Source organism: Rhinolophus sinicus, linkage group LG02 (genome assembly GCF_036562045.2).
Source record: "Rhinolophus sinicus isolate RSC01 linkage group LG02, ASM3656204v1, whole genome shotgun sequence".
NCBI classification, from domain to species: domain Eukaryota; kingdom Metazoa; phylum Chordata; class Mammalia; order Chiroptera; family Rhinolophidae; genus Rhinolophus; species Rhinolophus sinicus.
Window position 1 is genome coordinate 149,257,608 of NC_133752.1, and position 15,087 is coordinate 149,272,694.

General features: G+C 41.8%; 1 protein-coding gene and 1 long non-coding RNA gene across 11 annotated transcripts in view; one reads left to right on the forward strand and one right to left on the reverse strand.

The window, feature by feature from the left end:
- Nucleotides 1–4,096: 4,096 nt before the first annotated feature.
- LOC141570097 (uncharacterized) lies at nt 4,097–7,094 on the reverse strand. Its single transcript, XR_012493979.1, has 2 exons — nt 6,935–7,094; nt 4,097–6,009 (listed from the first exon to the last, which is right to left on the reverse strand). It is a non-coding gene; the product is annotated as an uncharacterized LOC141570097 (long non-coding RNA).
- SLC11A2 (solute carrier family 11 member 2) overlaps nt 5,578–15,087 on the forward strand; it is a 49,516-nt gene continuing 40,006 nt past the window's right edge. For 4 of the 10 annotated variants that reach the window (XR_012493970.1, XR_012493971.1, XR_012493972.1 and 1 more), the window contains exon 1: nt 5,578–5,955. Coding sequence is in view for 1 of the 10 variants with exons in the window: in XM_019724561.2 (XP_019580120.1) it covers nt 5,910–5,955 (46 nt within the window). In the remaining 9 variants the exon portion in view is untranslated. Of the gene's footprint in view, nt 5,956–7,148; nt 7,288–7,353; nt 7,880–13,874; nt 14,114–15,087 lie in introns of those variants that run through there. The other 6 variants (XR_012493974.1, XM_074325686.1, XM_074325687.1 and 3 more) reach the window with 4 other exon arrangements.

Consider the following 15,087-nt stretch of genomic DNA (forward strand, 5'->3'; position numbering starts at 1 on the left):
GATGTCACAGGACGATATAGAATATATATGTCATTCAGACATTGGAATCACAGAAAGTTTTTTGGAGGATGGAACATCTCAAGTGAGACATCAGTGATGAGTAGGAGTTAGCTAGGTGAAAACTTGGCAGAGAAAGAATGTTCCAGCATAGGTACAACATGTGAAAATTCAGAGAGGCAAGAGAGAACATTGGTGCATTTGGGGAACAAATATAGGGAGCATCCTTATGAGGTTGGTATCATACCTACTTCAGATAAAAAAATGAAACACAAAGATTTAATAGGTTCCCCATGGTTTCCCAGCTGGATAGACCTGGAATCCAGGTCTGTTTTACCCTTAAGAGGTTGTTCTTTCTGTTACTCCAACCTGTCCCATGAATGTCTCTACTGCTGGGTGGGTCCCCAGTATTATTACATTGAAATTGCCGGGAGATCGTATGTAATTTGAAGAGGACTAAGGATTGAACCTAAAGAATGTCTACATTTAAGGGGTAGGAGGAAGAAAAGTAGCAACTGAAGCAAGCAGAGAGAGCAATTGAACTGGGAGAACTGCCCAGAGAGCACAGTGTGATGGAAGCCAAAGAAACTCAGTTGGAAGAGGAGTGGTACAATACATATTTCGAATATGGAGAAAGGCAAAGAGTTAGCGGGTTCTAACTATAGATAGCGAATGATGATCATTTAGCTAACGAGATTTCCAGGGTGGATCACAAAGCGTAGAAAAATAAGTGAGTGTTACAGGAAGTAGAGTGAGTGCAGAACACGTTTTCAGAAACACTGATTTCGGGTTATGGAAATAAGTAAAAAGGGAGTGGACTCTGAGATGGAAACAGTAGGTTTATCAGGACAAGTGACCTTGGGATCAACACTAAAGGAAGGGAAGGAAGCAAGTTTGCACAGGAGTTAAACTGTGATGCAGGACAAAGGCTCAGCCAACCTTCAAGCTGCCCCCTGGTTGGGGCGAGAGGGATGAATCTTTCCACTCCCACATAGATCAGTCATTCACTGTGGACTGCCAGAGAAAGGGGCATGCCATGACAGCTGAGGCCATCGGCCAGCGAGCAGCCTTCCCACCCCAGACGGCTGGGGTGATTAGTCCTTCATTCTCAAAGGGGATCCTGCCTGTGCATTGAGGCCTTTATCATAGGAGTAGCTTATAAGGCTAGCAGAGTCAAAGGAGGAATGTCTTTAGGATAGATAAGACTCAATTTTGGAAACAGAGACATAAATACAAACAGACGTGTTCTAATTATTATTCTGTGTAGTCTGACAGCCATAACGAATTAAAAAATGGGATAATACTTATGGAACACCTCCTATACACCTGGTCTTTGTTAGCACCAAGTGTTTGAAGATAAGATAATCTCCTCTATAGAGAAGCTAACAATTTAGTGGGAGAAGAAGGCAGAAAAATGATGACTCTATAAGGGGCTGTGCTTATCTTATTTGTGTATCTCTACCACCCAGCCTGTGCCTAGTAGATTCTCAAATATACACAGAATGAGTTAGTGCTGGAGTCGAGTAAGAAGTGGTTGGGTAGCAGACAGAATGTAGGGCCAATGCTGCCTGGAGGAGTCAGAGCATGCATCACAGAGGAGTTGTCCAGGTAAGGGAGGGGTGGTAGGAGTTAGTTCCAAGCAGTTGTTTCAGGGAAAACAGAAGCATGAAAAAGAATACTTGGAGGGGCCGGCCTGGTGGCTCAGGTGGTTTGGAGCGCTGTGTTCCTAATGCTGAGGAGGTCAGAGTGGCCCACGACCAGCAACCGACTGCCTCAGCCGATGGGGGGGAGTGCAAGGCTCATAACACCAGCAGGGGCCAGGGAGCTGTGTCCTACACAACTAGACTGAGAAACAACGGCTTGAACCGGAGTGGGGGTGGGAGGCGGAAGAAGGGGGAAAAAATAAATAAATAGTAAAAAAAGAATACTTGGAGAGTGGTGGAAGGTAAACATGGTAGGAGAAGTCTCCTATTTAAATAAAGGGCACACATGATGCAGCTATATATTAACATCTATATAGAAATGAGTTGGTTATTGTGATAATGAGGAATGTTCAGTGAATTTGCATTAATAGGATTTTATGAAGGGAGAAATTTTTAGCTCGATTTGAATGGAAGGGAATTGTTATAGGTGTATAAGATGTAGGTAGTATGATGTGGTAGGTTGAATGCTGGTTCCTGGGTCTAACAGATTTGTGTTCAAAGTATAGGGGTTCAGACAAAGCCACCTCAGGTGTGCGTTAGTGGTACACCGATTATTTTGAGCTAAAGGCAACCGAGACCCTGAAGGCTCAAGAGAAGCTTCTACTCTACCCACTCACCCCTTAACTATCTACAATTTAAATTAGGACCCTGGCCCATGATAAAGAGTTGAAACCAGAAATGATTTTGACCTACCGATATGGCAGGGCAAACTAACAAGTATTGAACATGTGCTCTCCCTGCAATGACCTGAAGTCCCGAGGTGCATGACCTCATCCCTAGCTCAGAAGGTCATACATACCTCAATTTCCCTTTCAGTCTCTAAACCTCTTATGCATATGGGATCTCTGACTCTCGCCAGTAGTGCGGGGTTCCCATACATATGTACGTATTAAATTTGGTATTTTCTCTTGCTAATCTGTCTCATGTTTATTAGACCCTCCAAAAGAACCTTGAACGGTAGATGAAAGATTTTTCCTCCCCCACGAAAGCCTGGCTCTACCGCTAACTAGCAGTGTGTCCTTAGCTTCGTTATTTAACCTCCCTAAGACTCAGGTTTCTAATTTGCAAAAGGAAGATTATAGTCCCTGCCTCACAAATTTATTGTGAGAATTAATTCATGTTTGCACCACGTTAAATACTATCGGGAAGGGCAAATTATCCTTTACTCTTCAAGGTTTATCTGGCTGAACTAATAATCAAATTAACATGCGACAGATTAGCAGGAGAAAGACAAATTAAAGTTTAATAACATATGTACCTCTTGTAGACATGGGAGAGACCCAGGAACACTGAGTAACTCCCCCCAGATGGGAGGAGGGATCACCTTAGATACCACTTTCAGATAAAGACAGAAGATGTTGTGGGTGGCGAGTCAGTTATGGGAGATTACCAGGAAAAGAGCAAACAAGGGTAAGATTGTTATGTGGATTTAAATCTGTCTATGAAAAACATCCAGCTTAAGAGAAAGTTTATAAGAGTTTATTTAAGCCAAACTGACAACTGCTGGGAAGCAAAATCTCAATGGATTGAGAAAATGCTCTGCGAAATGGTGGTTTCCAGCTCATTTTATACATAAAATCAAAAGAGGCAGGTTACATGAAATCCACTGGTGATAGATTAAGGGGGTGGGAGAAAGCAAACGGTGGTGGGGAGGGAAATCTCCAGGATTAGATAAAAGTAAATTGGAGAGACAGGTACTTCTTTTTCATAGGTGAGGGCAGGATAGTTAACAGTTCCCTTTTTACAGCACATAGAGATGGAATCAGGAGACAAGCATAACAATGAGGAATTTTGCAGTTTCCAGCTCAGGTCCAGAAAAAGGATTACTGACATTCCAAAGATGTTATTTTAGGTGCAAAAAGACAACAGGCCCACTTACAGGCACAGATTAACTTTATGAAGGAAGCTAAAGATGTGACTTCCCACCATGGCCCACTTAGTTATGAAATTTTTCATGCTCATGCCATTTTGTGTGGTTATTTTCAGTCTCCTGAGCTTGTCAGGTTTATTATGTGGCCCCTTTTCCGTCCACAAATCTTACCCTTCTCCAGTTCACTGTACTTCCTTAACACTCATTTATTTTTCTACCCTTTGTGATCTACTCTCGAAATGACTTTCTCATTTCTCATTAGCTAAGAGCTCATCATTGGCCGTCCACAAATGTAAATGTCCTTTTACAAAGAGTAACTTCTACTAGGTTTTCAGAGCTCCTAAGTCTGCTGTTTCTTAAAATTAACCAGTCTAGAATTTTGGCCTTATGAACACAAATTGTTTTTATGTCAAATCAACACATTCAAAAACCATAACCTGAAATATGAATACTTATAATTAGAAGCAACAACTGAGCATCCACACCAATATGCCATTATATCAATTATCCTTTAAAGCAAAAAATACCATATTTTATTTGTGTTTATTCATCACACAAGAGCAAATAGATCAAATTTATTTTTCTTTTCAGGCAAGGTTGTGAATAAGTCAATTTTTATTTGCTACCTACTAGTACATAACTAGGACAAAGTACCTTTGAATATACAAAGATCAAATGACATTGTCATGTTTTTCATTCTGATTACTTATATATTACTTTATAAATAATTTGAACTATATATAACATTGTAACAAAGATAAACATGACCTGAAACCCTACCACCATTAATGCCTAGTGTTCATATTTGAATGTTTAATAAACTCTAAAATTAAACAAATTAAATTAAATTAACCAGCCTAAAATTATCAATATCCCAAAAAGGCATATTTCGGGGCAAACTCTGCTCCTCTTCAACATATAATAAGAATTCAATTCACATTGTCTGTTACTACATGAGAATTGGGGACTTAAAAGGCAAGAGTAGAGAGTGAATGTTGGGAGAAACTGCTGAGTAAAGGAAACAGTGGGGCTACGGTAGAGTCTCATTGTAAAATCCATTCCAATTTTTGGAACTCCTAAACTGAAATAAAGCTTTTTCCTCTTTCCTCCAACACTTTAGTTGGAAGATTTCATATGTACTTCTTACCCCGTGAAGGGGGCCAACCCAGTTTTGCCTTAGGGAACTTGTAATGCTAGGACTCATAGCTTGAGGGACCCCTGGAGTAAAGAGATCTTAATTTGGGTGGCTGGGAGAAGATTCTTAGTTCCTCCTACCAACTCTCTGGTTGTTTTGTGTAGGAACCAGAGCCACTTGCTGGAAACCTACCTTGACTAATATAAATTAATCATTGCTTTGCTTTTCTATTCTAAGGTATTTATTTCTATCAAATCTATTTGCATATATTCTTATGGTCCTGAGCAGATTTTCTTTAAAGCTACCAGAAAACTTTCTGAAGGCAGCAACTCCTTCCTTCTAATATCTCACCCCATTCTCACCCACTCAAGGCCTCTTCCTTCCAGCTTCCATTTGGCCTATTAAGCTATTTATTTGCCTGAGGCAAATTTTCCTCATTCTTTCAGTTCCTCTGCTCTCAGACTGAGAAATTCTGGGCTTGCCCAAGACTTTTTTTTTTTTTTTTTTGTCTCAGAGGGTTTTGTTTTGTTTTGTTTTGTTTTGTTTTCATTGGGCTCCAAGCCCTGGGTTTGTGTGGCTTTGTTGTCGCCTGTGGATCACTGATTGACTAGGTTAATGGCAGCATGTCCTTAAGATCCCAAGGGATAGGCCGGGTGGCATTTTCACCTACACTCTGAGACTCTTCATAATTGCATCAGTGCTCACGTACTTATGTGGAAAATACCTGTGGACTGCCAGGCTTGGGGTTAATTGGTTTCAGCTTACATCTTAGGGGAGCAGAGTCCTAAAACAGCCCTGGTACAAGTGCCCGAACCAGCTTCACTACAAGAGGAGTGACGTCCTGAAGGAAAGCAATTCCTTTTGCTCCACCTCCTTTATACACTGGCACTCACAGGCCCGTCTCCAGCTCCTGACGAATGGAGAAGGTGAAATCTTAGGTCCCTAGTTTTCAGACTCAATTAATTGTTCATTAATATCCAAGAGTGGCAGGTATATGATGCTTCCCTTTCAAGGCAGGTCAAAGGTGAAATATGATTAGTCTTGACGGGTGTGGTTTGCTTCTTGAAATTCTCCGCCATATCTTTATCAGTGTCCTGCCGCTCAGAGCGGCCTAAAGTGGCCCTATTTAACCAAGGGAGGCGCACTTGTCTGCCTACAGAGAGGCAGGAGCCAGCACTGGGAGAAGTCAAACTCGTTCTGCACAATGAAGAAGCAGCGTAAGATGGAGGCAGCACCACAGTGTGAGCTAAGTAAGTAACTGGCAAGTATGCAACAGCCCAGGGAAGTTGCCCAGCCGAGCAGACCTGGAAGAGCGACAAGAATGGCTCCAGTCATTTTATTTTCTAATTGCAGCAGAGGTTCTCAAAGGAAAGGTTCTCATCTGGAGGGACTTTCTGGAACTCCCCAGATGTGTTATAGAGAGATTCTAAGAACTAATTTGTGCATTTTCTTTTCTCTCCAGGAGAAATTCTGTATGCAAACCAGCCTGTGCCAGATAACTGACGATGCTCGACTGTTTTTTTGGTCCCTGAGCTTGTTTTTACTTTGTACTTTATTTGGATTTTTCTTTTTGCAATTCACTCTCCTTTTCTCTGTCTTGGACTCTTACCAACTAGTACAATTTTCTCCTAGCAGTTTTTACATGAGGACAGAAGTTGCAGGGGTTTATGCTTTTCCTCTCTAGGCCTACAACTCGGTTAGATAAGCTTGGTTATCTTTCATGTAAGCGGAGGGGAGACGTCTGAGAATGTTTGTAGTAGCTCTAAGTGACATTGTAGGATATTAGGGTGGTTTGTCAGACCATTTGTTTTCTCCCCTCTAAAGAACCACTTCATCTGACAATCTGACAGGCATCTTCAGAGAAAGATTCTGGGGTGTGAGGTTGAGGCTGGGGTGGAGTGGGATTCCTCTTGGGTAGGTGAAGATAAAGCTTAGGGGCAGAACTGAGGCACCTGAGTAGGATGGAGAGGAAAGCAATTCATTACCAAGGTTTGGGAGTACAGCATCTGATGCGGTCGAACTGGCTGTACTAGCTGATGTTTCGAGGTTCCTCCCATGTGTGGGGTGCTTTTGGTGGGGCACAGATATATCTGAGGGCGAAAGGAAATGGTCCTGCCAGGAGGCTCTACTTCATAGGGTGGAACTGTACATCTCAGAACCCCGTCTCCAAAAGAAAGGGGCTTGATTGCCCTAACGTGGGGCCGCCACGAACTATGGCAGGAAACTTACCTGCCGGCGGGGTGGGAGCCCCGAGGTGTGGGAGCCTCCAAATCCACACGCTGTGGGTTGGACCAGCGCAAGCACCTGCTTCGTGGGATGCAGCCCCGCCCGGGCCGCCGTGGCCCCGCCCATATGATGACCTTGGGGTGGGCGGAGTCCCGAGGACTCTCAGTCGGGTTGCCACGCGCGCGGGCCGCTACGGGGAATACGAAGAATCCAGCCAATAGGAATGTGCAGCTGCGGTCCTGTCGGCCAATGGCGGGGCGTGTAGGGGTTGGGCGGATTGGCGCAGGATCCCGGGATATGGATCCCGCAGCGCGGGGGCCGCTTGTCAGCTGGCTGCGGCGCTGGTGAGGCTAAAGGTAGGCGAGGTCAGGGGTCACGGGGGCGCTCCGCGTCGCCCCCGCGGGCGGGGATGGCGCTGGGCGGGTCGAAGACGGCCTGGGAGAAGGCGATCGGGCCAGTCAGGGGCACGCGGGGCGCCGTGCGGGGTTGCGAGGGCGGTGCGGGCAGGGAGGGCCTTAGGCGCTGGGCGCCGTGTGCTGATGGAGCCGCATTATTCGAAGAAGAAGGCGCCGGGAAAAGGGAGTGGTGGGCGGGGTGCGAACACCAGAGTTTGCGGGGCCTCGCCGCTTCCCCGCCAGGCCTAAGAGAAATGGCTGAGTTCTTGGCTGGACCTGGCGCCGCGCCGCTACCCGTGATCCCGGGTGCGCTGACCCGCTTCTGCGCTGAGCTGGCCGACGGGCACAGGGCAAGGTCCTTGAGGCCGCCTTCTCCGCTTCCTGGGCTCCCCACATCAGCAAAAAGTTCATTTTTGTGCAGCTGACAAATGTGGAGCGTCTTTGTGTGAAGGGTCTGGGCAGGCCGCTGCGTACTTTTGTGTAGACTGGTTTTAGGCCTGTTTGTGCAGCTTTCAGGATCCAGGCACTTTTGTAGGGACCGCTGCTGCAAATGGTATGTAAGCGGGATGGAGGCTCTCCAACTGTTCGGTTTCACATGTACCTACTTTTAAAGCTGTCCCTTATGTTTGTTGTTTTGCGTTTGGATTCGTTTCCACTTTTGGTTTTCCCAAATTCCCTACCTCATATTATCAGACTGTTTCAAAGAGCACCACTAGGGGACAAGTTAAGAAACCTGGGCTTGAGTTTCCTGTGTGTAAAATGAAGGTATTCTTAGGTTGTCCACTGCTTTCAAAGGAGTGTTATGAAGTTAAAGGAATGTGACATCTCTTTAAAGTGGAAAGCGAAAGCAAAAATTATATGCAAGGAGAGGCAAGGGGAGATAGGCTTCCAGAAACTTTTGCTGACCATAATTTTAGTGAGTATTGATGAAACCAGGGGACACTGTTTACCTTGACTCCTGTGGAATCTGAAGCCTGACCGGTTTGGCTGTGTAAACCTTTGAGCAGTTGCTTAGCCTCTCTGTTCGTTTCCACATACTTAAAATGGAGATTGATAATAATACCAATTTTATAGAGTTGTTGGTGAGCATTAAATGAATTAATACACACAAAGGGCTTAGAACTGTACCTGACATGTGGGAATTTTGTTATGACTTCCCTCTTAAAAATTACAAACTGGGGGGTGGCGGGTTAGCTCATGGTGCTGGTAGCGCCAAGGTTGCCAGTTCGATCCCCACCTGGGCCACTATGAGCTGTGCCCTCCTTAAAACAGAACAAAAACAACTAAACAATTCTGATCTTATTCCTTACCCTATCTATGGTCAGAATCCTGTGAGCTTATTGCCAATGAACCCTTGGGTTCATTGTTTACCACCCCTGTCATTAATGTTGATTTGAGTGAATAGTATAAATTAGGCGTGACTAGAGGTTTTCTGCTGGGTGTTTCTCATTAAATAAGGTTGGAAACTATCACTATGCTAGGTCTGTTTGTGATAGCTGTGTTGGGTAAATGAAACCTGAGAACTTCTTTGGTTGTTTACTTTTTCATTGGATAATAGTTATGCAATTACAGTCTTGGGATCTAGGCAGTTTGTTTTGGACCCAGTACCAAAAAGGCCATGATTGCAGCATACTTCTCATGTTTCCGGAATGGCCAAGTTGGGACCGGGAAGGGGAATTTCTAGGCAGCCTGGCAGCACTTCTTGTTAATGAATAGGGAAGCTTGGTATGAATCTAATCTTATTCTACTGTTAGGAAATCCGCGGTGTCCTTTGGATTACTCTACAGAGCTACTGAGCAGCCTTGGTTCAGTTTTTGACTCTGAAGTGAAGGTTAGAGGTTAGAGAATGGTATTCACAAAGTAATAGCTTTTCTGTTTGACTTTTCATGCTCAGAGCTTGGGTGGGTGCTGTGGAATCAAAGACATCTTTATTTCCTGCTTCCTCATGATGTACATACATACAAATGTCTGTTGACAGATGTATGCCCTTTCTGAGCTTAAAAGGCCCTCTCAAGTTCTCTGGGTGCTATCTGGAAGGCTCTAATGGAAGACTGTCTAGTCTTCCAATTCTCTTTCAAGGAAGCTGCTATTTATACATGTAGTTTTATTGGGAACTAATCACAAAATGAGAAACTTAATTTACAAAAGAGAATATTGCTTGTTCTAGCAGTATGCTGGCCCAATTTGACTGAAGTACAGATGGTATAAGTTTAGTTATTTAGCTTTGGAATAAGATAGTGCTCACGGAGGGTTGGATGTTGGCTTGGTGAGAGTGAAGGACAGTGTCTTTGTGAAACCCCTTTATTTGTAGTTGAATAAGGAGGAAATGTAGTGACACTTTTAAAGAGTTGGGTGGTTGAGACAGAAAGAGAAGCCTTTTGCCCTGATATGACTGTCATCCTTATCATCTGAGTCTGGTTTGAATAAAATATTTTGGAAAAGTCAGGCAGCATTTGAATGTGCAGAATAGAAGGAGTTAGAAGACCTAGATCCTTGTCTCATCCAAATGCAATTTATTCTTTTGATAATTTAACACATATATTGAACAGTTAACATCAATTGACCCTGAAGAGCCCTGCAGGTATTATCAGGAATATTATGGATAAAACAATATATATATATATGGCTATATTTTAATAAAATCAGGGTGGAATATGAAAGAGTTGGCCAGGAAGGATAATAGTATATTTGTCTAATTTCTGCTTTTAATTTAAGTTCAGAGTAACTTACATCTTTTAGTGTAAGGACCAAAGTTTCCAGTAAAGATTTAAAGTGGGAAATTAGGGTTCACAGACTTTGTGCTTATTGCTACCGTGTTTCCCCAGAAATAAGATCTAGCCAGAAAATCAGCTCTAATGCATCTTTTGGAGCAAAAATTAATATAAGACCCAGTATTTATTATATTATCTTATATAAGACCGGGTATAATATAATATTAATTTTTGCTCCAAAAAATGCATTAGAGCTGATTGTCCGGCTAGGTCTTATTTTGGGGGAAATACGGTAGTAGGTTATCATGCATGTGTTCTTTTTCTTTTGGTCCCATTTATTGCTGATAAGCAAGTGTGTTAAAACTCCTACGTGATGAAAGGAGAAGATTACAAGTTAAAATTTTAACAGTTTCCAAAGAACGGAAGGAGGCATGTATGAAGCTGGAGTATCTTGTATGTGTTGTCTCTTTACACATAATTTTTCTTTGCTTTAAGAAATGCCGAGGAAAATATGTACTTAAAAGTAAGGCCAGACTACATTAGGGGAGCCAATATCTGTCCTTGGAATAAATGAGGTGAAAGTAATCTAATAATCATTTTTTACATTTGCCAGAGGAAAAAAACTGCTTAAGCTAAGTATGAAGGCAAAACATTTTTTTTCCTGAGGCCAGAAGTAGGTATATACTGATGTAATAGACTTTCTTACTTTAGTGTAAAGGGGTCTTTGAAATGGTGGGCAGAGCTTGGAATTGTGTTCCAGGATGGATGTGTCAGGCCATGAGGCCAGGCTGGTTCCCCAAAGGAAGACACACTGCTATAAACTTCTGTTTAGGGAAATCAGGAAGCTCCTCCTGAGAGAGTTGAGAGGAACAAAGACTAAGCGACTAAGCTAATTCTCTAGAAGGACTTTAGTACCCTGACTTTAGGTGAGCAGTAAAGGAGGTTTGAAAGCTGGTTAAGCCTGAGCACTGAGCAGAGAAAGTGAAGAGTTCTATTTAGCGCCAGCATCAGGCCCTTCTAATTCTGAAGTCTGGTTGATGAGTGATACTTTTGTCTGAAAGATCAGGACTTTTTTTGACAGTCTGCCCACATTTCTCCTAACTTATCGTCTTTCACACCCAGGCAGCCGGTTTCATTATCAACTGTACTCTTTCTCCCCATATCTTAACTCCCTCTCTCCTCTTCTTGCTGCTTAATTTTCTTGTCGTCTTCTTTCTTTATCATTAGATGTTCTCAATGTCAGGTTGTTCTTTCAACTATAAAACAGATTCTCAAAAGTCCAACTCAGGTAAGAAAGCATACTTCAGGTTGAGTTGAAATTGTTCTCTGGTAGACTAAGCAAGATTATACTATGGCACAAAAAGTCAGAAAAATGAAGGACAAGCGAAGCAGGTATTTCAGTGGCCATTGTGGGGGGGGGGGAGCCCAAGGGGGGACGAGACTGACACACAGAGGACTTGATTCATATGAAACCCTTTGTACAATGGCAGCACTGTTCGTACTTTATGAACTGGGCGTGCTTGGGTGGCTTTCGGTTGAAGACGTTCTGACATTACCCACGTAGGTAGAGAGGAATAGAGTTTCAAAGCCTTTTTCTTTAACTAACACCAGCGGGGCTTTTCTCTTTGTTCTTCTGTGAGGAAGTAGATTATAATCTGTCTTCAACCTGTCTTTTTTTCCATTTTATCATTTTACATCAAATTCATTTTCATAAGAGAAAAATAGGATACACTTACCCAAATTAGAAAATCATTCCAAACTTCACATCCTGAAGAATAATTTTAGAAATTCACCTAGCTTTTCTAAGCTGTTTCCCCTCACCCTCAATGGGGACACATAGAGTTTTGGAGCTAATTATAATTAGATGGATGTCCTTGATGGGAAGACTCAGAATATGGTGCCTCTTCATGAACCTGGAATGGAAAAATAGAGGAAGTAGTAATTGCTCATTTTTTTAAAAAAGTGGCTAGTAATTTTCCTTATGAAAATACATAGGGTTCAGAAAACGCTGAGCTCTGTTTGAACCACTTGAATATTTCAGGGTTTTGTTGACTTCTAGTCATCCAGGGGGAGGAGCTCAGCTTCATTATTGTTCTATCATAGGTGTTAGAATAATAATAATGGTTTAGTAGGAATATCAGGTACTTTAGCCTTAAAGTAGACCTTTAGGGAAGAGGGGATTTGAGAAGGATCTGGAAATCTTAACGTTTTCTTCAGGACAAATGCAAGTTTTAAAAAAATCACAACTCGTTAAAGCCTTGATCCGTGCATCTGGCAGTTTCCACTTTGTCACCAGTGTGTTGCTAGCACTGAACATTGTCTGAGGGAAGCATCAGGAGGGAGTCCACTTTAAACATTCCTGTTCGTGTATGTCATCAATTGCTTCCATGCAGACACTTTTCTGTTTGCCTCTGTGAAAGTTCTTTTCCTACTTAATGCTGTCTTTGACTTTATTTATATAGAGGAAGGGAGGGAAAAAGGGAAGAAATAGAGGGCTGTTCAAAAACATTCCTCTCTAAACCTTACCATTTTAGGGAGAACTTTGCAACATTGAACACAGTTCTAAAATCAATGAAATAGTTTTGAGTGCCTTTGCTCTCTACAGGGGAATCTTGCAAGAAAAAAATATTTCTTATTCAAGCTTTTTTTTAACCATAGGGGAAAAAAGTCTAAGTTATATGTATTTGAAGACTCATTTCTTGGGGCAGTTTTAAAAACAGGTTTGGCCTATTTAAATTTTCTTCCAGAGTTCTTGGAAATGCTAAGAAACACACAGAACTGTTGTTAAGTAGATGTTCAGTATTTATTATATCTAGTACGTGTTTTGGGGCGTAACTATTTTGATATAATTTCAATCTGATAGAAAAGTTTCTGGAATAGTATCAGGGAATAAATGATTTCAAGATAATGTGATACAAGTAAGGACAGTGGTAAGCCCCAGGTGCCTTGGGGAGAACATGGAGGAGCCCCATTTGACCCGAATTGGGAAATCAGGAAATGCTTTCTTGAGGAGGTGGCTTTTAATTCTTTGCATTCAGGTGAAACTCCCAAGTCGTAATTTCAGCGCATGACTCTGGGCACTAAACCCAAGTAGTAAATTAAGCTTAAAGCATATATGCCTGCCGAGTGGACAACTGTAGATCTCTGGTTATCCGTTACAGAAACTATCAGAGTGAGTTCAGCTGGGCATCCCTGACGTGTTGGTGAGAAGCTGAATGAACCTATATCGCCTTTACGTTTAAAAAAAATCAATAATATATGCACATGGTAAAAAATTTTTTAAGTACGAAAAGGTATAGGATGCATAGTCAGTGAGAGCTCTTCCTTTTACCTGACGTCGTTTGTGCTCCCCCACTTCTTCGCTTTAGGGGTAGCATTACCCGTTTTTGGTGTGTTGTCCTGTGGTCTGTACATGCGTGGTTTTTTGGTTTTGTTTTGGTTCTTGCTACATAAATGATAGCACACTGTTCTATAAATTGGGTTTTTTGCTTGACAACATATCTTGGAGATGGTTTTCTATCAATACCTATAGGTCTGCCTTATTTATAATAGCTGCGTGGTAGTCCATCCTATGGATGTATGTCATTTAATTAACCAGTCCCCTATTATTATAATGTCTGGGGTTTTTGATACTACAAACAATGCTTTGGAAAATATCCTTTTTTTTTTCCTAAATATTTTATTGGGGAAGGGGAACAGTGTGTATTTCCAGGACTTTATTGGAGAACAGTGTGTTTTTCCCAGAACCCATCGGCTCCAAGTCAAGTCGTTGTCTGTCAATCTTAGTTGTGGAGGGCGCAGCTCAGCTCCAAATCCAGTAGCCGTTTTCAACCTTAGTTGCAGAGGGCGCAGCCCACCATCCCATGCAGGAATTGAACCAGCAACCTTGTTGAGAGCTCACGCTCTAACCAACTGAGCCATCTGGCCGCCCTTCCATCAGCTCAGCTCAAGTTGTTGTCTTCAATCTAGTCACTGGCCCATGTGGGAATTGAACCGGCAACTCTTGCTCAGAGCTCACGCTCTAACCAATTAAGCCATCTGGCCGTCCTGGAAAATCCTTGCACATACTTCCTTATGTGAGTGTTTCTTTAGGATGCATTCTTAGAAGTGGAATTGCTGGGTCAAAGGATATGTAGACTTTTGACATCTTAGACAGAAAATATAATTTTGTTAGCTTTGTTATCCTGTAAAATAGTCTTATGACTTTTGATAAAGAAGGGGATAAAATAGTTATATTACATTTAATCACGAGTGCCATTTTTTCTGTTGTTGGTTGCTGTTTGATAGGAGGAGACTTACTGGCCATAAGAGAAGGTGATACGTTATGGTTGGGGGCGAGCTAGAATAGCAAAGCAGTATTAATCATAATTGTCCAAGTATTGCTGAGTTGATTCTGGTTGCTTGTATCTCAATTGATCTTTTCCTAAATGTAATTAAATGTTTGAAATGGGCTGATGGTATGGTCCTAGAGAGAAAAACTCTTAATATTAACTTAATACTTCCATATGGGTTTTAAGTTTTCACAGAGACTTAAATACTTGCGCATACCAACCACAACCAACCCTTTCTGTTCCCTAGTTATGTTCTGTATATATTGCAAACGATGTAGCTTGTAGTTTGTTGATAAGAGTTTTGATAAGAAAGTTGGAATCAAGAATCCATTTTCTCTCTGGGAATAATACATACTTGAGATTTCAGTGAGAAGATCAGACTCATATGTTATTGGCTCTGTATGTAGTTAGTATGGGAATAATCAATTAGGATATAATAATTTTTTAAAATTTTATCATAAAATACATATTTCTGTCCAAAGTTATTGTTGAACTATCATATCACCTTTGCATACTATAGGCGTGGGGAAAAACACACTACTGTCTCAATTGTTTTCTTTTTACATACAACTGAAGAAGCCTATTCTGGATAGGAGTCTTCCTCAAATTTGTTCAACACTTTTGTGTCTTAAATAGGATGTCATTCAGCACTATAAAAATGATCTGATTTAATCAGTTCTTGAGTAGGCCACACTTAAGAAACTTGAGTTATTCTTAAT